The 27,854-nt window shown below is 45.9% G+C and overlaps 1 protein-coding gene across 8 annotated transcripts in view; it reads left to right on the top strand.

Annotated features, from left to right (window-relative positions):
* The window catches only part of LOC118782682 (muscleblind-like protein 1), a 66,372-nt gene that overhangs the window by 1,694 nt on the left and 36,824 nt on the right, over positions 1-27,854 (top strand). For 6 of the 8 annotated variants that reach the window (XM_036536136.1, XM_036536134.1, XM_036536133.1 and 3 more), the window contains exon 1: positions 17,535-18,233. The exons of 1 other annotated variant lie outside the window; for it this stretch is intronic. In XM_036536136.1, coding sequence (XP_036392029.1) covers positions 18,060-18,233 — 174 coding nt within the window. In that variant the 5' untranslated portion in view covers positions 17,535-18,059. Of the gene's footprint in view, positions 1-100; positions 179-17,534; positions 18,234-27,854 lie in introns of those variants that run through there. One more of the 8 variants, XM_036536138.1, reaches the window with a different exon arrangement.

The raw sequence follows: 27,854 nt of genomic DNA, 5'->3' as shown, positions 1-27,854 counted from the left end.
GCTGGACTGTGCGGTCAGTCAGGTCTCTCTAGGCGGAGCTTCGGTACAGAGGCAGTGCCAAGAGAACGGAGAGCTCATAATTGACCTCCCACAATGCATTGCAGTTCACCTTCCTCCAGTGAGGGGGATCACCTAGCACCTGCTCAGAAACTCCCCGGTGTGCAAAAGAGACAAGCAGGTAAGAAATGAGCCTTGCAGTGCTGGTTTTATTCAGATGTAGAACGTGTGTATGTGTGTGTGTCTGTATGTGTTTGTCTGTCTTTATGCATGTGAGACAGAGACAGACAGAGACAGAGAGGTTGTAAATGGAACGGTTATGGCAGGTATTGTTCACACTGGAAATGTTATTTGGACAGTTCATATTTCAGTGGTCTGGTTTGGGGGAGACTTTTATAGCCTTGTTCCCTGTGAGTGCTCTTGATTCTTAAAAGATCATTTCAGTCTGGACTCTGTTACAATCTGTTTATTCTATCTGTTTATTTTAGACTAAATAGAACAATATGAGTGTACAAATTTACAGGTTTACAACATTTTCTATCAGCATAGGAAATACAGAATGTTTACGGTCATATTGCAAGAAGTCGGTCAAATTGTGTTTTTGTCATGCGTTCAAAGATTTGTCCAACATTCTGAATTGTTATTGCAGAAGACTAGCAGGCTCAGCAGGCTTGTTTTTCTCCATCTCCAGGACTGTGGGTGTATGTTTTTCATAATGTGCGTTAGGTAATCCATTAATGTTACCATTATATCCCTTCTTTAACATTTGTATGCAGCATTTCTTTTGTGGTTAACATTTAAATTTCGAGCAGCCTACAGTTTTAGAGTTTTGCATTTAGTCAAATAGTGCTCTCGACAGAGAGCAGAGCTCTTTCCGTATCAGATGGCGCTGGCAAGTAAAACTTGTTTAGTGTGGAGTCTTAACTGGAGCCACTGCAACAGGAGAAGGAGGACCTTAAAGAGAACTGACAAGTGCGGGGGACCTCAAAGGATGTCTGAGTTTGGAGTTTTTAGAGAGACAGAGGGGGATGTAACAGCTCCTGCTGTGCCATCCCTCTGAGCTTTCACTGTTCATGGGAGGGCCAGTGTGTATCCACCATGTCACCCTAAAACAAGTAATGATTTGAGTGAATGCTGAATATGTCTGTTAGATCTGAGACACTGATGGAAGCATACAGCAATCTGCAAAACAGACATTTCCCTCAAATACACCATTCTAAAGCTTACATGGAGATTAACTCAAATGAAGGAGAAAATTAAATATTTAGTTGTTTTTTTCCAGTCGCTGGTGGGTAAACTTGCACTGCTGCAAACTACAGCACTGAAGAGTTGGGCTACCTCTGCTGTCCTCATGAATTATTCATGAGCACTGTCGCTGAGGTGCAGAACCTTCTTCTTTCCATCATACGTGCTGCTCTATAATAAGAGCGTGCTGTGGAGGGAGTGGGCTTTTATTAATAAGGATGAGCTATGGCTGGGATTCACCCGGTCCAGTGAGAATTCACACCCTCACTGCAGTAATTTGCAGGGTCCTGATAAATGTTGAACCCGTGCACCGAGTGGAGAGTATACTCGCGGGGAGGACGGAGAAGTCTGGGTTTGGATAGCCCTGAGTTTCCGAGCAGCCTGTAGTCACGTACTCTCAGGCAGGCTGCATTTGGAGTTACAGTTATAGCAGGCTGTATTCCTGCAGGGGGTGCTCATACACTCATGCACACCCACACACTCACACACACACCACACACACACACGTGCATATGTACACCTACCCACCTGCCCACCCACACACACACACAAACACACATATATGCATGTACAAACCTACCCACCCATACATACACACACACACACACACAAACACATGCACACACACACACCTCTCTCCTTCAGACATACAGACAGTTGCACCCACGCAGAGGCTACTTTGTAAAGGTCAGGTGGTCATGGATGTGTCACAGTGCACCCCTGTTATAAGCACTTGGGTGACTCTTATTCATCAGATCAGAGGCATTGAGCTCCTCAAAGTGTCTGTAGAGATATAAGCAAAGAGAGAGGTGGAGAGGTAGAGGGGGAACAGAGGTTGACAAGTGTCAGATGAAAGTCATAAACTGAGTTCGGCATGTAATAGGGCAATCTGCCTGCAGGGTCGTGTGACCTAGCTTCACCCCGCCACAGTGGTGGAGGCTTTTTTTAATCTCTTCCTGTTTTGCATGATTCAAAGCGTGACTTTTTGTTGGTTTCTGGGCCGGGTAGAAACCCTCAATGAGCAGCACAAAGCCACACAGCACCTGGGGAGTGCATCGCTTACCTACATGCTTGGGCACTGCACTGCGCAATGAGTAACTCTAGTTGTAACTGGCGTTCAGTTTCTCAAAGACATACGGTTATGAAAGGTCAGTGAATGTTGAATGGTCAGCTGAGTGTTTCTCCAGCACCTGCACACATACACATACGAGGGACACGGAAAGGACTAATGCACTCAGACCTGGTAGACTTGTTGTCTTTTCAGCTACAGGCTTGAAAAGGTATGGTGAGTAATGACATGAAGAAAATGCACTTTTATCATTATGTGCTACTGCTGGAGGAGTGTAGACGGTCCTGTTTGTGTTTTGCTGCTGAAGGAGTCACAGACAGCAAGCCTACACATTTGAATCATGAAAACAGCAATTCCAGACATTTGCATCATGACAACATTTATGCAAATATAGTGTCATCAGGATATCAGAAATCTGATCGCCTCAGTTTATTTGGTGAGCTGTAGAGAAGTAGGTGGGGGGATGTAGAGAAGTAGGTATGGATGAAGAGGTTTAGGTTTAGACGTGTGGGTGGGGAGGTTTAGTTGTGGAGGTCTAGGGGAAGAAGTTCAGGTGTAGAGATGAAGGTGAGGAGGTTTAGTTATGTGGGTGTAGGTGAGGAGGTTTAGTTGATGATGAGGTTTAGAAGTGGATGTGTAGGTAAGGAGGTGTAGAACAGGAAGTTTAGTTTTGGAGGTGTTGATGAGGGGTTTTCGGTGTGAAGGTGTAGGTGAGGAGGTTTAAGTGTGCAGGTGTATGTAAGTAGGTGTAGTTGAGGAGGTTTGGTAGTGGAGGTGTGGATGAGAAGGTTTAGGTGAGGAGGTGTAGATGAGGAGGATTTGGTGTGGAGTTATAGAGGAGGTTTAGTTGTGGATGTAGAGGTAAGGAGGTGTAGAAGAGGTGTAGTAGAGTTTCGTTTTGGAGGCGTAGGTTTCAGTGAGGACGTGTAGAGGTTGAGGTATGTGGGTGTAGATGAAGAGGTTTAGTTTTTGAGGTGTAGGTGTGGAGGTTTAGGTGTGGAGGTGTAGATGAGGAAGCGTATTTGTGGAGGTATTGTATGCAGGCATAGAGGTGGAGGGTGTTTCTGTTTTTTTCCAGAGAGGGGAATCCCACGTTGGTTTCTCAGTTTCATTTTTTGAGGTAAACAGCGGTGCTCAGTTGCCGTACTGGATTGTCTGGGGTAGTCACGACAACATCACGGCCGCAGCTGCTTATTGCTCCCTGTCTTGTGCCCCGTTGGTCTGAATTTCATCAAGTAGTTTCACAATCCAAATGAAACCCACGGGGCTGCTTCTAGATGTCTTCATACAAGATTTTAGCTGGTGACGCTTTCATGGAAAAGTATGAGCAGTGAAAGGCACATCTCCTCTACCACCCCTCTCTCTCTCTCTCTCTCTCTCTCTCTCTCTCTCTCTCTTTCTCTCTCTCGCTGTAGAATAGCTCCTTTTTGCAACAGTTGTGTTGAGCAACAATGCATCTCCTTGCCAAACTGCAGCGTCGTGCCAAAAACAAACGATCACCGTCGGAAACGTGCCTGTGCTGTGGGCTCACTGCTGCCAGCCAGGTGCTGCCATGTTTGTATCAATTTCCATTGCACATGATCCTTTCTTCAGAGATAAATGTTTATATTCAAAGGCGGCAGGTTTACATTGCTTCCAATGTAATTTTAGTATCCTCACTTAAAAAGCATTAGTCTTAAAATGCACTCTCTCTTCCATTGTTCTCTTCTTTCTCTTTCTTTCCATATATATGAACTTTTAAAGCTTTGTAAGATTTTACTGTATGAAATGATGGGTGCTGAGGCTGTGGGCACTGTTATGGCCACAGGGATTAGACTCCGCTGGTGTAAATTGGAGCTGACTTATCACCAGGACTGATGGGTGTTTATTTGTGTTCCTGCTTGGGAGCTGCGGTCATGAGCACTGAGGGGTGTTCTCTGGAAATGTCCCCATTCTGCAACTCTAAATATTAATAACATTTAACAAATTAGGCAATTTGTTGTCTGAAACTAGTCATAATTCTAAGTGCTCGCAAAAGAAGTCAAAGCATAAAGTATATTTGAAACTTCAATACAGAAAGTGCAAGGTGGAATATACCAAGCACATGCTAAGTAGGTGGCTCTAACTGGGGGGCTATTTAAATCCTCTGTGGATGCAGCAGTTTTTGCTTCCTTGTTTTAACTGAACAACCAAGGGTGCAGACAGAAGACAGCATGAGTAAATGAGTTTGTGGCCATAATTTTGTATGTGCGTGACTGTGTATGTGCATATGTGTGTGTATTTGCCTGTGTACATGTGTGTATATGTGTTTTGTGCATACTTATAAGGGTGGATGTGCTGGGAAGACTTTTACACTTGAGCATGTGCATGTGACTGTGCTTTAGGTGTCATTGAGAATTTGTCTGCTCTCCCTTTTCTCTAAACCCGCGAAAGGTATGCAACCTCCCTGGCCAGTGATCAGCCCCCTGGTAAAAGCAATGTGTTTGTTTTAGTGTTCGTCTTCACAGACACCCTAACAGTTAGACTCTTTTCACTGTATTGTTTAGGTCAGGTGTCTCTCCTGTGCTGTGACATCTCACAGCTTACAGAATGATCAGTAAACAAAGGTTCTTTTGAACTGCAGAGACACCTACGAATAGCTGCCACTGATTTAATTTCTAAAAATGGGCTCAAAAGCCTCTTTAAAAAAAGAGATATGGCCACGTGGCAGTGAAGGGAAGCATTTTCTTCAGCGTCCAGCTCTCTCTGGCTTGGTTTAAATCATTTCAAGAACTGAACTGGGTTTTGATATCAATGACCAGGTTTATCCTCTTTTCCTGTAAATGTGTGGTTTATTGTTTGGCTCAAACCACCTGTGGCTCAGTTTCTCTGTCTTGTTATGAGGTCATCAGCGTAAGACGAACAGGATGTGCAGATGTGTGGAGTGCATGCTCATTTAGAGCAGGTTGTAAAATGGCCTCGTATTTCACACTTTAGCAGTGTGGGATTGGAGCATCAGGTGGCCATGCACCATCTCTCTCGGGCCTGTTTCCTCACTTCATTACAGTTCATTTTGCATCTTCAAAATGCAAAAAAATACAAGGAACTGTGAAAATGTGAAGCCAGAAAAAATATATGTATTTTCAAACAAATACACAGGTATCCATGTTACACAGTGATCCACAGTGCACTATAACCCACAGAAACCCACACTGCACAGTGACTCACAGTATGCGGTGACCCACACTAAACAGTAACCTGTCTATCAATACTACACAGTGACCCATATATCGCTGTAGCCCACATGACATACTAATATGTACTGATCCATGTTAGCCACAGCCCCCGCACAATGGAGCATTGGCATAGGACAGGTGGCTGCTATGGCTTGCACCTGATGGGTGAGTGGGGTGTTGTGGGGGGGGGGGGGGGGGGGGGGGGGATTGGCCAGTCCCCATTTGTTGCAGTGTACACTGCACCATGGTGTCATTCTGCCTCTGCAGCTGAGATTCCATTAGTGGGCTTTGCGGCGCACCCTCACCAGGGGACCACGATGTCCCAGCAGTCAACGTGCCTTTTTCGGTCAAGGGAAAAATGCACCGCCAGGTCCAAATCCCAAATCAAAATTAGATTTTATGCCAAGGCCTTTTGCAGATTATAAATATTTATGAAAGCCTAATCCAAACATTCACACTTGGCCAATGTGCAGATAAATCAAACTCCAGAGCCGCCAGAGCCCACGCCTCATGCAGACGGTCAGACAGCCACCCCATTTCACCTGATGTATTATCAGATGGGAAAAAGCAAGGCAACAGCACAGTTCAGAGGTTACTGTACACTCCAAATCAGATCAGAAGGACTGAACCAAACGGAGGAGATTGGTAGGGGGAGATCTGAGGAAAGATGGCAATGTGTGCAGGCCAGTGTGTGTATTTGTGTGTAAAACTAAAAAAACCAATGGATGTAGAGTCCAAGGTTCCAAGGGGAAAGCATGAAATGAAAGCTATTTCATGCTGAGGCATGCTTCTGTTCTCTTCTCTTTCATTTCTGTCTTTCTATCTCTTTCTTTCTGTCTTCCCCCCGCCCCCCCCCCCCCCCCAAAACCCCCCCTTCCACCCCCCTCCCCCAGTAGCACGCAGTTGAAAAGGCCAGTGTGTTGTAATAGAGCCAGCTCTTCCTGGTGGGGCTGGTTTAGAGGCGGGGCTACAGTGAATGAGTGGCGCGAGGCGGCAGCAGAAGCACTGCTGAGTGAGAGAGGGAGAGAGAGAGAGAGCGCGAGGGAGAGAGAGAGAGAGAGAGAGAGAGAGAGAGAGAGAGAGAGAGAGAGAGAGAGAGAGAGAGCGCTGCACTGTGCAGCTGAATGAGTCCAGACGGGAGAATGCTCTGTGTGTGACGGCAGTCTTAGACACTGCGGTCCTGAAGAATGATCCACTCAGTGCCTGGGGCTCTGCCGTGGCCATCCGCCTTCGTCTGAACACACACGCGCACGCACACACGCTGAATGATGTGAGAGGTAAGGCTGGGTTTTCTCTCCCTCTCTCTCTCTCTGTGACGACTGGGCACTGCTGCAGGAGTCCCAAGCCTGCTATGAGCTAGAGAAGGAAGTGAGGACTGTACTGAGTGTGTCGGTGTGTGTGTGTGTGTGTATGCTGTCTTGTACTGTGGGGGACCAGGTTAGCTGCAGTTCACAGCGTTGTGTCTTTGGTGGACACCCATACACACGCATACACACATACACAGTCTGATGCTGGAGAGAAAGCAGAAGGTCACGCAGCTACAGATGTGTGTAAAGCAGCTCCCTGTAGTCTGAGAGAGACAAGGGGGCAGTGTCAGCTGATCCAATGAGAGGGGAGAGAGAGAGAGAGACAGAGAAAGAAACAGGTGAACTGCTCGCCGACAGCAGCATCTTTCCACTGTCTGCCTCGTCGTGCTCACAGCCATACACACACACACACACACACACACTCACAGGCAGCACACACAGGCAGAGATGTGGTGTGGCTCCTTTGTTAACTGCAGAACTTGTGAGTTGTGTTTTCTACCTTTCCCCTCTGCCTTTCCAGCGTGCAGAATCCCAGCGAAGTGGCTTGATTTGCATGTGGTCCAAATATGTGCTGTGAAAGGTGAACTGTCTGCCTGCTGCGTATAAATTATGCGTGACATGCTTAGCTGCCTTATATGGCGAGCGCTGTATTTCAGTACTGTAGGGCCCTGCCAGGCGGGCTGGACTTGGGGGAGAGACGCGCAGAGAGAGCGCGAGGTTTTCACTTTCCACAGTGCGTCACTCACTCCCCAACTGGAGCAAAGTAAGTAAACGTGGGCATTCCTGCTCTCGGCCGAGAGCGTGGGGGTCGTGGTGTCGACAGGGAGGTTATGGAGCATGGCCGTGTTTGTTCCGCTCACCCGAGAAAGAAAGCTTGTTTGTTCTTTGAAGAGTAAGTGATATTTTATACGTGACTATTTTGAGAATAAACTATTAGGCTGGGGTTTGCTTAGAGGTGATTTCGACAGGGTAGGTAAGACATAAGTGTTGCTGATGGACGTTTACCGAAAAGAGAGGAAGAAAGTACATGCTCCGGTACATGCTGGGAGAAGATTTGACTATGTGTGAGTTGCCGTGTGTATTGTTCCTAAGAAACTGTGAGATTATTTGTGTCTATTCAGTTATGGTCACAGAAACGCTGGTTTTTGCAGTAGAGCTGCCCTCAGGAAGTGATTAAACTCCTGTGCTACTCTCCTGTCTGGGCAATCCTGAGAGACAGTGACATGGCAGCTCCATGTGTTGGCGAACTGTGCCTCACAATCCCAGTGGGCTGGCCACTGGTCCCAGAGAGCAGCACACGCCCAGACCACAGTCCGAGTAGCCCCGTTAGTGGCTGACCCCAGATTCAAGAGAGACAGGCAAGTGGGCCAGGCCAGGCAGAGCCAGGGCAGGGCGAAACAGAGTGGATGGTGGGACACATGAGAGCATCCAAAAAAAACCCAACAGAAACCTGCTCTGGGCCTGTTACCTCCTCTACCCCCCAGTAGCCTGTGGTATGAGTAACAGCGCTGAGCAATGCGTGGGAGTGATGCCCCAAGCTGCATCCTGACACAGGGGGGATAAGACGGGGCAGGTAGACTAGGCTGGGACAGAGAGGGGCAGGATCATGTCCGATGACAGTTGTCACTGTCTCTTACTGCAGCAGGCCCCCGGTTTTCACCTGCAGAGTGCGCCCAGGTGAGACGTGTGTCCTCAAGCTGTTGGCACAGACCTGCGGTGACGCTTGCGCTGCTGGGAATTTTCTCTGCCTTGAATCGGACGTGTTGAAAGAAGAGGCTTTGCGACATGAAGCCGTAAAGGACTGTGGGGTCATTTGCTCAGAGCTCCCAAACACAAGTGCTGGTAGCAGGCTTTGGTGCCTCGGCACGGCATGGCACTTAGCTTAGCTTTGTTTATCTCACCTCCCCCCCTCCGAATCTAATTTGGTTTTCAAATGTGCAGAGATTCTCCAGGAATGCATGTAAAGGTTTTTTTTTTCAGTGAACGTAGCAGTAACTGATTGTTAGGAAAAGCCCAAACACCTTTCATTAGCGCATTATTGCTAAATTACTGTTCTGCGTTCCACCGGGAGAGCCCACAGTGCCCAGACTGCCATTCAAGGCAGGGGCATGCTGTAATTTGGAAGATTATGGTGTCAATAACACGGCCGACTCTCCGTTCTCCTCTCTGTAATGATACTAAACTCCTGGAGATACTGAAACAGTGAACTCTTATAGCGTGGAGAGGCTGCAGTCTGCAGATCTTAATGGCTCACTCCACTCTCCATTGGCCTATTTCTTTCTTTCTCTTTCTCTCTCTCCTTTCCCCTCTCTCTCTCACACTCCTTCTCTCTCTGTCTTTCTCGCTCTCTTTCACTCCCGTGCTCCCACTTTCCCTGTCTCATATTCTTGGAGCAGTGGTAACAGTGTTAGCACATTAACATTCCTGAGCTGGCCTGTGTTGGTGAACTCTTTGGGTCCAGATGGTTCAGTCCTTGCCTTGCTGGCCGGTGACACTGTGCCGCTTCATTGCGCCATGGCATATTGAACAGTGCTCTAAAATAAATGTGCGGCCACAGCTGTCTGATTTGTGCCATGAGTAAGGGCTTTGTCTCCCATGTGCCCCTCTCTGCAAGCAGCTTGCACAAACTCCCGCACAATCACAAATGCACACATACTCGCTCTTATATCTGGCCTACTCATTGCTCGATCAGGATCGTCTTTGTGGGGTGTATGCACGCATGCACACGAGAGAACTAGTACTGATCCCTGACCAGTGCCTCCCTGTATGTGTGTGTGCATACCTGTGTGTGTGTGCGTGTGCATGCATGTATGCTTGTGTGTGTGTGTGTGTGTGTGTGCGAGTGTGTGTGTGTTTGTGTGTGTGTGTGTGTGTGTGTGTGTGTGTGTGTGTGTGCATGCGTACATGCCTGAGTGTGTGTGTGTGTGTGTGTGTAACTCAATCGGACAACTGATGCATTGTTTGCCAATTTCCTTGTCTGATTTCTGCATGAATTGCTGTTGTGTTTGCATGTCATCCCCCTTGACATGCATGACATTTGCAACATTTGCACTGCCGGGGAACTCGTGTGTGAGAGAATTGCATGGGAGGGACTTGTGAGATGGGTGGGGGTTGCACGACATCCTCTCTGCTCACCCGTATGTACTGTTGACTTTGTTTAGTCTCCACATGTTGGTAACACACTGTGGTGAGACAGATTTGTGTATGTTTCTGTTTGGACATGAGAGAGTTTTTTTTTGTGTGTGCATGACAAGTAGGGAGTTAGTGTGTGTGTGTATGTGCTTGCGTGTGTGTGTTTGTGTCTGTATGTGTTTTGCGTTGCAAACTGAAACAAGAGGGCTGAATTAAGTCTCGTGGTAATATCATTTAATATAGATGTTTGTGTGTGTATTCGTGCTGCTCAGCATTGCAGTCCAGGGTGAGAGCAGTCTGTCCAGCTGATGTGGCAGCAGACCGCTTTCAAACCCTCGGTCCCAGTCACTGGGGAGCTCTGTCCTACTCAGCGCCGCTGCAAACTCTGTTTTCACGACTGAATTCACCGAGGAGACCGGCGGCTCTGCGAGTTTCACTTCTCTCGACATCGCTGTGCGTTGTGCGCGGCGGGCTTTTTTGTGGACAGCTTTAATTGGGGCCCTCGCACAGAGCGACAGCAAGTCGTTGAGCGGTGGCGGCGGCTAAGTCGGATTCCAGTGAGCCGCTCACGCCCACACTCAACGGACCGTGTGTTTTAACTTTCAAAGAGCCACTTTTGACTTCCAGTTTGTCAATGTGAGCCGCTTTTTTGCATCATCGCTCACAGTGACAGGCACACACACACGCTCGCGCGCGCACACACACACACGCACAACAGATTGCACACGTGCCACTTTGGTGGCCTCACTGTTTCCGTTGCCTCTGCTTGTTTTAATAGAGTAATGCTGAGGGGTGGGAACAGGGAGTGTCGCCAGCCAGAAGGGCAGCTGGGACTGTGTGTGTGTGTGTGAGTGTGAGATGGGACAGACAATAAGAGGTGATGGCTTGCAAGCTCTGCAGTAGCAGGAAGTTCACCTTGAGAAGTGACATTGCATACAGACGGAGTAGGGGCCTGAGTAAGAACACCGCTCTTGTTTTTCCAATACATTGGAGACGTGCTTCACTGGTGCAATAGTCTGCAACATTTCTTACAGCATCAGCTACATATGGTAACACTATTTTTCTGTTTTACTGGCTGCACGGACTTCCTTGTTCACAGCGACAATGTCCTGCATCAGACTGCTTATAGACCTGGAGTTTTTCTGGAGCTGTGGAGGGCAACAGGGAAGCTGACCTTTGATGTAGAATCATGTAGGTACTGTTTGCCCTTAGCAGCTGATCCTGGATCAGGATCAAAATGTTCCACTTAAATGGTTGGGGTTGGTATTGGGGATGGGTAAGCTGAACATAGATCTGCTGTCAAGGGCAAAGTGTACCCAGAGCGTTCGGCATCCTCATGCTGCGGCCTGAAATGCTGTGTATCAACACACAGTGTATAGCCCCAATATACACTGACAGCACTATAACACTGAGATGAGTTTGGGTAGTGTGTGTAGACCCATATCTGTGCATATCTGTGATCTCCCCCTCCTCTTTCCATTTGTTTTTTAAGTCTGGATTTTCACCTGGTTCCCATGTTGATGGTGACCTTGCAGTATGTTACCGTGGGTACTGCAGCATAAGATGTTGTGCTGTGCAGAATGCCGGGACAGAGAGATGCCTAGTTAACCAGTCGTCTGGTGGGTATAGTAAAAGAAAATGGACTGAGACAGGGCTTACGGTGTAACAGCTGTAACTAACCTGTGAGCTTCTCTTACTGTTGCGTTCCTGCCGTGACTTGCCATCCTCGCCTCCCTCTGATTCTGTCTCTGAGGAAAGGCACAGTCTGAGACACAGGCTGGCTGCAGTGGGGAGAAGGATGTGAATGAAAAATGGGTATGAAAGCCGTGGTTGGAATGCAAACAGCGACGGCTGCCAAGTGATCGCCACCTTGGAAACAGCAGGCTTTCCAGTCCCTCCTCTGCTCTCTTTTCCTTCCCCGATTCCCCCCTCTCTCCTCTCCCTCTGCCCTCCCCTCATCCTCTCCTCTCCTCAACCTACTCTCCGTGCTCTCGTATTGCTCCTCTCCTCTCCCCCGCTTCTCCTTTCCCCTCTTTTCTTTTCTCTCCACTCCCCTCTCCGCCCGCTTAGGGTCAGCTCAGGACGTATAGAATATCTCGCATATCAGGCGATGCGGTGTAATTTGAGTCTGCGGGCCTCTGCGTTCCGCCGCAGCAGTTGTTGCACTTTGAACCTCTCTGTCGCACAGCGCATGGCAGCCGCAACACTTCTGCCCCAGTGAATAATCGCAGCGCGAGATGTCAAAATTCCTCGAGTGAGGGAGTGAGCGGGCGGCAGGTCCCTGCTGCCAGAGGAGAAGCTTATCGTCTGGGGCACCGCTGCCATGTTTACTTTTACTGTAAAATCCATAGAGTTTCTCTGAAGTCTCAACCGCTCCGCGGAAAAATATCTGCGTACGGATATGTCTGAGGCTGTCGACTTTGTCGGTCCTGACCGGAAGCCCGGTAATTTTTGATGCTTTCTCAAGTTTTGCCTGCGTGATGTATCGGAGGATATAATGGTTTCCCTTTGGTGCAGAACTGGGGGCTGCATTCTCTTCTGTTCATAGTCAGTCTTTTTTTTTTCTACGATAAAATGGTTGGTTATCATTTGCTCCAGTCTGTTTGTGCTCCAAAGGTCAGTCTTATGGCGTCTCGTACGACTGTGCACCTTCCTCTGTACTGGAAGTCATTCAAGGTGAAAAGATGGCGAGCAGCTTGACTTTTTTCCCTGCCGTGTCAGTATTGCTTTCAGATGTGGAGGCTCCTTCTGCGGCTGAGAGGGAGAGCGCTGTATAAATACATTTCCATGTGGTTCTGTCCGTGTAGCCAACTGTACTCCGCGGCCGCAGAGACCACGGCATGTAAACAACATGTGGGGAGTCGGGTTTCCACAGCTCCCAGCCCATGGAATTCTGGGAAAACTCACTCTAAAGAGAAGCTCTTCACTTCCATCTTTACCTATCAAGACGTGACATGTTGAATAAAATTTAAGAAATACTATAAAGGCACGCCCCTGTTAAAGTGTATTATTCACCATGTGTCTTTGTTTAAATTTTGACATTTAACACAGTGCCAAAAAACAGTTTCAGCCTTTCTAAAATAAACTGTGGCTTTTAGTTTCAGTTTTTCATTCTGATACACTGGAAAGTACCATAATTTCTGTCCTTCACTCAGGGAAGGACTTTTGGTCACAAAGTGAAATGGAAATGTGCATTTATGGAGTTTCCCAAACACACCAAAACAGGTTTAAGTAAATTGTTACACTGTTGATTTATTTAGCAGGTGCCCTTATCCAGGGTGACTTAAGTAGTATAGGTATTCTAACAGCAGTATGACTTTATATCCTGGTCATTTTACACTACAATATTGTGAGGTTGATTTGTTGTTGCCAATAATTGATATGATATGATAAATTAATGCCAGTAATTTAGATTTTTTTCTTTGTCACTTTCATGTAGTCTGATGTTTGTAAACTTGTACATTAACGCAGATACTGGAGTTGTTGCACCAGTGTATTTAGCTCTGACAAAAATATCATATAATTGTGGGGCAAATTTGCGACGCACCGTTCCTTGAAATGGTGCAGTGGGGATTGAATTTATCTAGGTTTGCGTCATGCCATTCTGCCAAGAACACAAGATGAAACTCTCCATTGGTCAGACTTTACTGCATGCTGATGAAGTCTTGTTCATTTGTGTCTGTGGTGGGCGTAAATCACTCCTACACAACAGCACCAGCAGCGTTAGGCAGAGAGTGCTCGGCCTGTGTCTCTGTGTCCCTTAACGGTTTTTCATACGTAAAAACTGAAGTAGGCTGCCAGCATAAACAGGTTTAAGTGGGCAGATTTGTAGATCATCAAATGGATGGAACTGAGGGCCAGTTGCCTCAGTAACTCTGTTTACCAGCTGACATCACAAAAGACTGAGGAGAGGGGTGGAGGCAGAGACAGAGGCAGACAGTGAAAGTACACAGCTGGCTTTGCTTGGCACCTGCAGGCGCTGGTCTCTCAAGGTTGTTGCAGAGCTGGTCTTTTTTGGCCTGTGCGTAGCTAGTCTCTCCAGATTGGCAAAGAGCTTATGACTCATGGCTATGGAAGAACTGATCTGTCTGGTATGTTACAGAGCTTGTCTCTCTTGTCCACTGCAGAACTGGTCTCTCTGAGTTGGTACAGAACGTGTCTCTCCGGGATCACGCAGAACTGTGTTTTCATTTTGCCATATCAATGTGTGTTTAATACTCCCAATGCATGTATGCATCTGCATGCCTGCTCAGTTCCTGAGGTGTCGTTAGCATTCAGGACGGGATTTGATGGTTTAATAATATCTCAGTGCCTACGGCTATGTGAAATGGCTCTATTTATTATTCATTTGGTGTAAGATGTTTATTGATGACTCATTTATTTTTATATTTTAACAGTGGAATAATTTTCACATTTCTACCCTCGTGGGGTTTAGTCCCTGCTGGTGCTTCGTGTTCTTGCGTTATGGATTTTGAGTTCTGGCTTTTGGGCTTTATGTTCTATGCTTATCTCCAGAGATGATATGTCTCTATCTCCAGGTTATCTCCTTCTGATTTCAGTGATGTCATAACGAGGATGGTCCCATCTTGACATTCCTCCCTGTCTATGGGGGGTTGCAGTGTAAATATTGTAGGTAGGTCCGCCAAGTGCTTATCCAGGATGACTTTCATCTTTTAGCGCAAGGTCATCAGTGTTAGGACTGGGTTGACAAATCCTGGATCAATAACTGCATGCACTGCATTGCATCTACACAGAATGTGAAATATGATTTTGAACATATTTTGGTGCCATTGTTTGAATTCCCTTTCAATAGCCCCAAGTGAGCACACATCATGAGTGCTTACCATTTCACTTGGTTTGCGAGTTTACTTGAAGAGGTCATTTGTGCAATAAATAATGATTCAACAAAGCTGCTTGTTTGCTGTAAATGCTTACAATTCTTAAACAAGTAGGAACAAACTGTATATTAATGGGTGTTTCAGAACCTGTTTCATCAAGGCATTAATGCCCTTTGAAAAAATAGTAACTGTCACAAACTGGGAGGCAGGTTTTGCATTTTCGAGAGGCAGCGAGCTGAGACAGGCAAGGAGGCAGAGAGGGAACCTCACTGTGGGGTCGGCTCATCAGATCCACAAAGCCTCAGGGACAGGAACTTACAAGAGTTCATTGCTCAGACAAACCATATGACTGCTCCTATCCCCCTTGCTCAAACAAACCTTATGACTGCTGCTATCTACTCTGCTCAAACAAACCTTATGACTGCTCCGATCCACTCTGCTCAAACAAACCTTATGACTGCTCCTGTCCACTCTGATCCGTCTCACCAAAGAGTTATGTCCAATAACCCAGAACTTGGATGCAGTGTTGGGTCGCTGTCGTGGGAGTCGGGGGCCTCTTGGCTGCTCCAGCCACCACAGTGATATAGGAAAAACATTTCCTTCTCCCAGCCATGCGGCTTCACATAAAAAGGATGACAGACAGCTCCATCTCTAGCGCAGTCTGAGCGAGCTGCCTCAGAATTCTCCTCAGCTTGCTGTTTCATTTTTTTGGTCCGATTCCTCCTTCCCCCTGTTCAGCGGAGGCTCGTGAGCTTGAATTTGGGGAGGTTGCAAATTTACCTTATAACAGCCAATTATCCCGAACCTCTTTCTGATTGTTTTGTGTGGTTAACAAGTGTGGCATTTGAATAAGGCTTACCCATCTGCAACTGATTCGCTTTTTCGCTTCATTCTGTCTAATGTGGCATTGCCATAGTGCTGTTCACACGAAATTTGAAGTGCAACAAGAAGATGAGCAACAAGAAGACAGCACTAACAACCTATCTCCAGTCTTTTTCAGTAATCAGACTGATTCAGTTAAACCCCACCCCTCTCTAATTAAAGTTATTTTATCTTACAGTTAGTACACAAAGATAATGCTGCCTCTGTAGAGTATTTAAGGGAATCAGCTGCAAATGAATATTTCTTTTTTAAATCGACACACTTAATTGCGCAGAACAAGCAAAAACAGGTTCGGGACACGTAGCAGTTTAAGTGCATGCTTTTTGGCTCACAGAATTCCAAGCTCACGAGGCTCCACTGCGCTTCAGTGGTACTGCACTGAGAGGAAAGAGGTCACAGCAGAGGGGACGAGAGCTGATATTGGACCCGGCTGCAACATATTGACAGTGTCTGCTGGCTCAAGGGAATATTTCTCTCATGCTCTCCCTCTCTCTCCTTTTTTTGGCCGCGCGCTGTAGCACCGAGCTGGTGTTTCAGGAGAGAGGTGTAGAGAGTGGCTGTGTGGTGAGGCTGGAGAGGCGTGAGTAGGAAGTGGATGTGTGGGTGTCAAGAGAGCATACCATTCGCTCACACCCCTCCGCTGCGCTGTGAGAGAGAGGGAGAGATGAAGGGAGGGAGGGAGAGATGAGAAGAGGGGGAGGAAGGGAGGAAGAGAGAGGCAGAGCAGCTGAATACTCCTCACTCTCCCCTCATCTCTTTGTTTTTATTCCTTCTTTTCTTTCTCCACCACTTGTGCACTGTTCTGTTCTCTGGACAGCCCTCTCTCTCCCCCTCCTCCTTTATTGTGGAGAGAAAGTGGGTAGCAATTTCCTGATGAAGGAGATAGAGCTGTATGTGTATTTGTGTGTGCTTGTATGTGTGTGTGTGTGTGTGCGTGTGTGTGCATGCCCACAAATGTATGTACACATGTTTGAATGCGTGTGTCAGTGTGTGTGTATGTATTTGTGTCCACAAAGGGTTGGCAAGGGTTGTGTAAAGCTTCTGCTGCAAGTGGCCTGTATTGTCATCCTCTGGTCCCAGAGGAGAAAGTCAGCTGGACGGAGGCTCTCTCTCTCCCTCTCTCTTTTTCTCTCTCTTTCTCGCTGTTCCTCGGTCTCTCTCTACTCATTGCATAGTAATGGCCATCAGAGAGGGTGACCTCGCCTAGGCCCCGCCCCCTCTTACCTGGCCCTCAGCCCAGAATGTTGCCATTGCATTGGATGCTCTGATTGGTCCACTCCCAGGTCACGCACTGCCTCAGTGCAGGGAAGTGTTTGGCAGGACACCCCCCCACCCCAATCTTTCTCTTTTTAAACAAATTAGCTGTGGCTGGCTGGGCTGTGCTTTACTGTAAGTGATACTGTGTTTTGATTTGATTTTGCAGTTGAGAGTAGAAGCTGTGCAGAGTGTGAACAGTGTGTGTGTGCATATATAATATAGTAATATATATTATATATAGAGTCTGTATGTGTGTGTGTGTGTGTGTGTGTGTGTGCATGTATAAATCAGAATTAGGGGAAAAGCTATGTGTTGAAGGCTAACTGTCTCTCTCCTCTACAGGTTGGTACTAAAAGAAGTGCCTTTCCTGACGTCTGCTGCTGCTTGGATCCGCTTCTAGAACAGTCTCTGCTTCTTGCCTTGCTTGCTGCCAACGCGACTGCGAGGAAGGCCTTCTCTGCACTCCTCAACCCACAACACCTCCACCTCCACCTGCGCACCTTCACCCCTCTCACCCCCAGCGACCAGCCGGACCCCCCTCCCTCTGCTGCTTCAGCAGCCCCAGTGCTCTGAGTCTCTCCCCCCCCCCCCCCCAAAGTCTGAAGCCTAACACAGTACACAGAGGGGTTTTCCTGTGTTTTTCGGGTGGGTGAGTGGCAATTGTTGCTGTGTTCAGGCGAGTGTCTCTCTCTCTCTGTGTGCCAAAGCGATCAATAATGAGTTGCGCCATTGGTCCCGTCCGATAGTTCAGCTGAGGGGATTTCGGCCTGCACAGCTCTCTGCGGGTGTGGGCACAGACGCACTCGTACCAGCCCGTCAGACAGACACTGAAGATGGGCAACTGATCTCAAGCGAGTCCCAGGCCTCCCGGTCTCTCTGTCCCTCTGTCTGTCACTGAGGAGGAGACGTTGGTCACGTGAGACCCCTGCCACAGTGCACATCCTCACACCCTCTCCATAGCTTTGGACAAGGATTGAACTCCCAGAACCCATCCAATTTTTCTGTTTTATTTGCATATTTTTTCTTCATTTCAGTGCCATTTTTAAAGTTCACTTTTTAAAAGAAAAGCAGACACACAAACGCACAAACACATAGAAACCACAGATTGCCTGGATTTCTTTTGCTCTTAATCGTTACCATGGCGGTGAACGTCACCCCCATTCGGGACACCAAGTGGCTGACTCTGGAAGTTTGCCGGGAATTCCAGAGGGGCACCTGCTCCAGGCCAGACAGTGAATGTAAATTTGCACACCCCGCCAAGAGCTGTCAGGTGGAGAACGGGAGGGTCATCGCCTGCTTCGACTCCCTAAAAGTGAGTACTGTCTCTGCTATGACCACCTGCATCTCTGGCACCTGGTGTCAGCTTTTTCTCCACGATCTGTTTGTGTAGAGTTTGTGGGTTGACTTGATGATGTGTTCACAATGTTTTGGAAGCATTCACCTGGAACGTGTGGTGTACTCGGATGCAGTTTGTCTACCTAAACTTGTGATTATATGTGTGTGTGTGGGGTTAGGGTTAGGGTTGGTACAGTTTAAGCCTTGGTGATAGGGGGAAAAGGGGAAAATGAGATGTTAAACTCTGAAGGAAGGCAAGACAAAATGTTCTTGGGTGAGAAGGGGATGATTGGATTTTAAGTCTAATTTTGGTAGGACGTCAAGGAGAAATGTAAAATTTAGAGGAGAAGGGGATGACGAGATAGGGTTTTGGGTGAAAAAGCTTTGATGGGATATAGCATTTAGTTTTGGAGAGAAAGGTATGGTGGGTAGAAACAGTTAAGCTTTGGACTGTAGAGTATGATTACATAAACGTCTGTGTGTCACAATTTCCCAAAGTCTGTTCAGCAGCACAATGGTAAAGAGTCCAGGAGCACTGGCACATCTCTAGAACAGCAGGGAAAAGAAAAGGAGAAGGTCAATGAAGAAATGTGCGTGTGTGTGTGTGTGTGTGTGTGTGTGTGTGTGTGTGTACACTTGGGTGTGTGTGTGTGTGTGTGTGTGCGTGTGTGTGATGAATCTGAGGGAAGGAGGATCAGACAGCTGCAGATTACTTCTTGCATGAACAATTTCCAAACAGGCAAACACACACACACACACGCTAACACACACACACACACACACATACACACACACACACAAGCATGCACGCACACACTTATGCTGTGATTGGTGTGTTTGTTTGTCTGCTAACCTCCCTTCATTACGCAAGGCAATGCTGACACTGTCCAGGGTGGCCCCGCCCCTCCTCAGCCTAACACGGCACGCTCGGAGACGGAGATCTGTAATTTTCCGTCTATTTTTAGTGGCGTCAGAAAGGCAAACACCCGCTCTCTCTGAGGAGGTGCTGAGAAGGCAGTACGTCTCAGGTCCACCGTGCCGTTCTGGCTCTGACTGCACCTCACCACCCCCGGCAACCCCCACCCCGTCCAGCAGCACACACACGCGCACACACACACACACACTGTCACACAGACACACAGTCACACAGACACTGAATGGACAGGATTTCATGGGGTTTCCATGGGTTCCGTGGCTCAGGCTGGCACTATTCTTTTGATTGGCTGATTAGCCTGGAAACCTGTGATCCAGGGGGACGGCTTAGGCAGAATATGGGCCGAGTGTGAAGTCAGGCCAGCAGGATGTTTCTTGCCTGGCCAGAACAGACCCCTGCCTGGTGGGGGTTGGTGAGGGGGTTGGGGAATTGGCTCCTTGGCAGATCCGTGTGTAATCGTTTCCTAAAAGGCCTGGGTTGTGCTACCGTGATGAAGAGTGTACTGTTATACAGACGGTCAGGAAGCCAGGAACGGAGGCCCAGTCCGTGCAGTGGCAGAGATTTCCTCGCCCCTCTGACAGAATGATAGATCTGCTTTTATCTGTGGATGAATTAATAATGCAGACAGGGAGGGGTAGAGGGAGAGGGAGAAGGAAACGGATGTGAACGTGGCACTTCAGGAAGATTTGCCGTTCTGCTGCCTAAATGACTGCGTCGTCCACTGTAGGGCTCATTGACAGGAAACCAAAATGTACTTCCATTTTGTTGGCGATTAGAGTTTTTAGAAGCTGACTGGGAGGAGGTGTCATACTTGGGACAGGAAACAGGAAGTGAAAAAGGAAGTGAGGTGTACACAGTGGCCTGAAGCACAAAGCCACAGAGCCACAAGCACTCAGTGGCCCTATCATTCACATGGACACTATACCTATATTATACACTATAGTTTTAAAGGAAGCAGATGGTTTTGTCCTTTACATACTGCCTTGTATGATGAAATGTGATATCTCAAGGTCAGCAAATACATGAGATTCATTGTCCTAGGGGGATGGTTAGGAGCGGATGTCCAAATATTCTGTGCTTTCTACCAGGAGGCCACCAGGGAAGGGAGCGTAACACCACCCAATGTCCCCATTGAGCTTCTGTCTTCCTGAATTAAGTTCACATACATGAGACTATAATTTGAGCGTGAGAGACGGTGCCAGTGTGTGACACTTGGACTCAATGCATGAGACTTGAGGTGTCTGTGAAATGATGCGGTGTGTCTCCTCAGAGCTCGGGTCCACACTCTGAGATCTCTCACTGGCAAATGTGTCCTGCTTTCTGAGGGTATAATTAGAGCCCCTCTCAGACGCAAGGGAAGATGGGAGATACAGAGGTGTCAAGAGGGCTGAAATATGCAGTCGGTTTCACTGTGTTTCAGTACCTGGTTTGCCCCATTCAGCGTGCCTGCTATGCTGTTGTCTATATTTCTTAGCCCAAGCTGTAGTGTTACATTGTTGTTTTTGTCTGTTTCTGTTAGTGGCCTTACATGTAAAATGCATTTGATTCAGGATTGAGACATTAAGTCTCATGGCAGCAGCTTGTTGCCATTAAAAGATGGAAATTGAAAATCGTTAATATAAAATAAATCAGGGCATCTTTATGTCGAGAAGCACAATAAAAGCTGAAATGTTCTGTAATGGAAACCACGTGGGACTGATTAGACTCTTTCCCAGGAGCTTCAGACAACTCTCTCACCACGCATGCTGGACACACACACATACAAATACACACATGCTCATCTTTGCACACTCGCCCTTATACACACATGCATGCCCACTCCTCATGCATATACACACACACACACACACACACACACACACATGCAGACATACTTACAGCAACAGGAACGTAGTTGTGCTCAGCTCTGTGTGATTCATGTATGGAAAACTATCCCTGCTGCGATGAAGTGATTTTGTTCACATAGAACTGAGAGAGAAAGAAAGGGAGAGGCAGAGAGAGAGAAGGTGATAAAATGGTTGAGTGAAGGAGAAGCTTGTTGTGTTGATTTGGGAAATTTTATAAACAAAGAGTGGGGAGGGGAGAGAGTTTCCCTGGAAATGTAGGCCAGGAAGGCAGGAGACAGAAGGGTGTAATAGCAGACAGAGGACTTGCTGTGGCAGTAAGTATATACCAGTATAGGATCAGTCAGGGTGAGGATGGTGTTAATGCAGTGGATATGTCACCTTGGCTTGTGATCTCACACACAAGCACACACACACACACAGCTACTGTAAACATTAATTTCTCAACACTAAGACACCCTCACACAGGCTTTTATAGAAAAAAAACAGACACACACACACACACACACACAGTGACTAAGCACTGTAGGAAGGGTGTGGTGGACCCTGCTAGTGTGTACGTATCCGGTCATTATGTGGCTTATTTCCATTTTAGGAGCACAGTCAAACAAGATTGCATTTGTGACCCTACACATTACAACTCCTCATACTTTTGCTGCCACTGATTTTGAGCTGCGCAGTGCATGGTGAGGTCACATGCCTCATATGTGCAGCGTGGTGCAGAGCGTGTAGCACCCAATGCAGTTTTACTTTCTCACCGTCAGGAATGCCTTTAACACTAAACCACAAGCTCACACATGCAGGCCGCAGTGACACAGTAACATGGCCTTGCAGCGACTGCAGACAGTCCATGTGAAACCTAAGCAGAACCTTTCTTTAAATTGTAGTTATCTCTCAGGTTTTGCCTCTCCGGCTTTGATGCGGACATGCGTTTTTCATGGCTGTTCTGTCTTCATGGGTTTGTTTATCTTTATTTTTGAAGACATAATCACTATTCCCCTTGCTGCCCTGGCCAGTCAGTGCATTTACTTAATTTACTTAATCATCTGATATGTTTTTATGTGTGTGTGTGTGTGTGTGTGTGTGTGTGTGTAATGTAACGGGAAGTGCCAGTAAGAAACTCCCAAGATGCACGCAGGTATTTCCTGTGTCTTCTTCCTGTAATCTCATGCAAGTTTTCCATGCCAAAGATTTTTGGTTACTCAGGAAGATGTCTCTAAAAGTGAAAAAGTATCACTTGTCATTTATTGGGGTGACATCTTGAATGTGACATCTTTTGAGAGAAAACTGAGGCAGTGCATTTCAGTCACTTTTGGGAAGTCAGTTTTTAAGATGTGCAAGGACCATGCAGCAACAATATCAAAATCATGCAAGGGAGGGGATTAAAGACTAGGGTCAGAGTTTAGGATTAAAGGATAGGGTAAATCTGGGATTAATATTCAGCCTTGGGTTTGCAGGTAGGAGTTCAAGGCAAAGGATAAAGGTCAGCATGCAAATGTTCAGATTTAAGATCAAGGTTTAAAATAAGAATTAAACTAAAGGTTATGGTGTGGGATCTTTGTCATTTTAAACCTTTATTTTTGAATGGAGAGCCTGCTTATATTTCTTGCATGTAAATGGAAGAGCTCTGTGTGTTATATGACCATGAAATTGACTGAGAGAAAGTAAGAAATTGTGTGAGGGAGAGAGATAAAAGGAGAAAGGGTGAGGGTGAGAGACAAACAACCCACAGCCAGACTGAAAGCTGGCTGATACCGATACAGTACATGGAAGATTTAAAATTCAGCGAAAGACCATGCTCTTGAGAATGGTTACTGAGGTTGAAACGTTTTGAGAAATTATGTCCAGTCCAGCAGCTTAGGCTCTGTGAGGCTTTTGAGTTAAGAACTCCTCATCATTAAAAGGAGACTTTTACAAGTACGATGGTAACCTTAATGTCTGCATTACTTAACCTATGAAATGCTTTGAGAGGCCTGACTGAGACAGTGTTGTATACTATTATTCTGAGTGCCTTCTCATTGGCAATATCTTTAGATCAAAAACATAGAGTAGAAAAATAATGAGGCCTTTCCCAAAGTAATATTTGCAGGTCACGTTGACATGTGACAAAGATTGCTTTTGCTATTATGAGGTGTGACACTGAATTAAATATGTAAAAAGGTTAACTTTACAGGCTGCTTTATAGAATAGCTTCTTTGTGGTCCTCCTCTGTCCTTGCTTCTCCTGTGGAGTTAAGCAGGTAATTTGTAAGCCTTTGAAGCATCCAGAAGGGAAAAAAACAGGAATTTGAATTAAAATGCAGATGAGAAGGATAGAGAGAGAGAGAGAAACAGAGGGAGTGATAGAGGGAGACAGAGGGGGCTAGACAGAGGGAGACAGTAGATGAATTTACTACAAGTCTTACGGATTTCCTATTCCTCCCACCCTCCATATCTCTTCATCTACCTCTCTCTCTCCCTCCTTCTGTCCATACCTCCCTCTCTCCAGGGAGTCTGTTCCCGGTGCCCAGGTGAAGTTCTATAAATCTTGGAGGGGGGAGTTTAATAACAGCAAGAAGCCCATCTCCAGAGAATTGTGACTTTCCACTCAGTTGGTCATTTTGAAGTGTTATGTTTAGAAGAACATTCTGTCATTAATTCAAGTCCCAGACTGTCTGTGGGCCAGCAGGACTGATCCTGGTCCAGCAAACTGTGTTTTGTAAAAGACAGGGGCAGCATTCTGCATTCTCCTCAGGTACAGCTAATGTAAGCTAAATTGGATTGTTTATACTGGGTGCATTCATAATGTGATGTCATAATGTGATTCAGAGAGTTCTGACCTAGAGTGGATACATAGAGATGGAGATACTGAGAGGGAAAAAAAATGAAAAAAGGGGGTGAAAGGATACTGAAAGGAGAAGAAAGGGAGAAGAGGTGCGTGTTGTCATGCACAAGAAGAGACAGCATATTACGTGTGACAAGGAAGGATGATTGAAGAGATTGGGAGGGGTGTGTGATGGTGAAGAGAGGGAGGAAGTAAGAGCAGGCCACAGTGTCATCAGCGTTAACGATAGGGAGGTTAATAATTAGAAGTTATTATCCGAAATTTGCTTCCTCTGTTAATGATCTTGGTTCAGTTTTGCACATTGAAGGGTGGGCTCTCCAAGGGCAGACAGGAGACTTAAACATACATAACAGGTACATTTGTAAGTCCTACATTTAGCTCAGTCATTTCAGTATAAATAAAATGACAGGAAGGAACATCACAAAATGTGTGTGTGCATGCATGTGCATGTTTGCACACGTAGGTTTAAAATATAACTCTAAAACTAAAATAAAATATACCAAAATATTATATACCACATTATATTTAAATAATATGTATATGTTACATACATATATATAGATAGATAAATAGATAGATATAGCATTGATGTAATATATAATGACCAATCAATGTAAATATAATGACAAAATCACACAAAGTTGGTCAGTTTGTCAGACACAAAGAGTGCAGTGTGCATCTGAGTGGTTCATGTTCGCTTGCATTCAACCTGAGAGTGAGTCTCATTTGACACACAACTCAATGGCAAGCAGATTGATTCCATAGTGATGCATGTGAAGCTGTGCTGCTGCCTGCTGAGCGCCGCGTAGCTGGCAATTCTGAGATAAAACTGTGTTCATCCAGGCTGTTGGGCTCTGTGGAGGTGCTCGGTATGTTTAAAGAAATGAGTCACTGCCACTGAAAAATAACCCAACAAAAGAGTCATTCAATCATACATCATGGAAAAAAGAGGTTTTACACCTCAAGCTGTAATTAAATCAATCCAGACTCCATCTTTCCCTTTTTCCTTGTCAGAGAGTTGTGTGTATGTGTGCGTTAGTCATTATATGTGTGTGTGTATGGTTGTGTGTGCATGTGTGTGTGTGTGTGTGTGTGTGCGCGCGCATGCGCACTCAGCAATAGTACACTCACCCCCACAGTCATTCGCCAGGCGTTAATTAGCAGGAGCCACACTCCATCATAGCACTTTGTCTTCATGAAATATTGATCCATAATAGCATTGATGCATGGTGCAGTTTGTATATGTGTGTTTCCTTCATTTAGAATAAATGAACGTCTCGTTATTATGGGGCATTTACAGTCTAATGAAGACTGTGTCTAATGCTGACTCACAGAACTGTTTTTTTCCTCTCACTCTGAATGGAAATAAGGAACTAACAGCTACATTGTGGAGTGGCTTAAGGCAGTCTATGTGGCTGTCAGAAGGACCAGGACTCTAGAATGTCTTCTTCACCATCCCAGGTGGTCTTTAGGATTCCAGAATATTTCTAGGAAGGTTCTTGAATGATGAGTTCTAAAATGCTCTCAGGATTCTAGAACTTCATCAGTATTGTAGAATGTACCCTGTTACAGTGCAGACTCCTTAGAGAGTAGCTTCCTCAGTCCTTCCTCTCATCAATTCTCACGGCCTGACGGGTTTGTCTTCTAAAAGTCTGGTCAGTCTGCCCTACTGCTTCCACATGTATGCCGTCTGCATGTCTGTGAGGAGGTCATGTTTCTCAATTCTCTACCCCTCCCTCTCTCACTCTCTGTCTCTCTCCTTCTCTCCAAATTCACATCCCAACAAGGGGGAAGAAATAACAAAACATGGAGGCATACAGTAGTCATCCCTCCATTTTCATATAGCCGTCCCTCTTCACCCACTGAAAATGGAACCCAAACAAAAGAACATTGCCTTGCTTTCAGCTATTAACAGTATTATTACCCCTCTCTCTGCCTGAGTTCTCTCTCATTGCAATTTCATTAAATTCAATATGCTTTATTGGCATGGAATACATTTCATAAATATTGCCAGTACGGACTACAGAGTACTAAATAAACTAATAACAAATAAATAACAACTATACATCAAACCAATGAACATACACACAAAATTAACATTTTAATTGTAAAATTATAGATGAAGGTATAATCTTAAATTATAGAAATTAAAATATGAAATAAAATGCAATTATAAAAGATATAATTTATGAAAATAAAATTAATGCTGACTGGGTGCTCTGGGTATGACAGGCCGAGATGTATTATGATGCTTGTAAGATTGTGGGGTCCTTACACTAGGAGGATTTGCAGTTTTCCATTGTGTGTCATGAAACAGTTGTTATTCCTAATTTGAGAATGTTCATTGGACATTGATGTTTCTTATTTCTTAACATTTTCCACAGTGTTTGGAAGAAGTGCATCTTTGTGTCAATCCCTTCTGGCTGACAGTGACTACAGTCTTATTTTGGCAGCCATTATTTTTTGTATTAACCTCTCAGTTGCTAGGGTGTGGCTATGGAACCTGCACTTGGTCAGGATCTGTGTGTGCTTTGTATCTCTGACAGTTGAAAGATATTCTGCCAGTGAATATTATCACTTTAGATCACATCAACAGTTATGTTTATCCCCCAGAAAGGAGTGTTTGATTTCTTTAAAACTGTCTACCTTAAATTGGCAGTTGTGATCCTGTGTTGACCTGAGGCTGCTTTGTGCTAGCCTGTGTTACTGTAGCAAGGTTCAGCTGACTGACTGATTCACTTTTCTGGCTTGGTGTCTTGTATTTGGAAAGCTTTGTAGTATAAAGAGCCTGTTGGGCTTATGTTTGAATAAAATGTGGGGCCATTTTTTTAGGATTTTGATGAGAAGTGTACATATACCACATATACCATATTCAGCCCTATGTGTGTTGCTGTATTACTCTGTACTGCACTGTTTTCTCTCTGGGAGAACCCCTGTGCCTGTGGCAGGAGTGTTGAGGTGAGGCAAATATAATGCTCTGATACACTCAAATGTAATGTGTCTGATACACTCAAAGAGCCAATGGCCATTTCTTTGCACTGACAGTCTCCCAGCATTCTACAGCAAAGTGGGCGCTCATTTGAGGATAGGTGTTACTCTTCTAGCATCATCCAAACAGCTCTCAGGCGCCTAACAATTTGAAGGATGCCCAAGAGCCGTGGGGAGAGGAAATGCTGCCCAGCTTATCCATCCTTAAACCCGGCGGAACAAAGCCTATTTGTTCTGCTGCTGTGGGCATTGTCAACTGGCTTTGATTGAACCCAGGCCATAGAGCTCAGTTAGCACTCAAGGAGAGGACTATGACCAGTGAGCTACTTGGGAGCCTCAGAATCCTCTCGTAGACAGTTCTGTAGGCATTTTCATTTAATGCACTGACTTTCTCACCCAATTTTGAGTCCAACGCAGTTGTAACCTAGTAGATTGTTCTGTGGTGGTGTTGTCTTGAGAAAAAGAAATATCCTCTTTCAGGAGATCTTTGATTTTTTTTGGAAAACCAAAGTATTTATCCATTTAAAATGTAATTCCAGGGCCCAGTTCTGGTAGTAGTAGATCCAGGTTCTGATGTAATCCTTTTTCTGTGGTTGAAACAGGTCAGATCATCTGCATAAAACAGGAATTTAGCTTACGTGTCATTTACCATGACTCCAGAAGCTGAAGATTGTCCCTGTTACATCACTAACTCTCTCACCCTCTTTCTCACACTCATTATTTCACCCCCTCTCCACTTACTTCCCCCTCTCTGCTTTCAGAAAGTACTGTTTTGTTAATATTTTGAGTAAAAGACGTGCAGATTTAAATCATTATGTTGCACCGAGTTCTGTGATGAACGTGGTTTTTGATCACCATTTTGTTCAAATGCTTGCAAATCCCACCGAGTAGCAGCCATGTTAATGTTTACTTCACACGTCTAACTCCTGCTGTCTGCTTGGTTATTAACTGGACTGTCACATGCAGAGGCCACGTAACAGTGTTGGGAATGTTGGATCCGCTTCTCATG

This window comes from Megalops cyprinoides, chromosome 9 (assembly GCF_013368585.1).
Source record: "Megalops cyprinoides isolate fMegCyp1 chromosome 9, fMegCyp1.pri, whole genome shotgun sequence".
Lineage (NCBI taxonomy): Eukaryota > Metazoa > Chordata > Actinopteri > Elopiformes > Megalopidae > Megalops > Megalops cyprinoides.
This window is presented reverse-complemented; position numbering and strand designations above follow the sequence as displayed.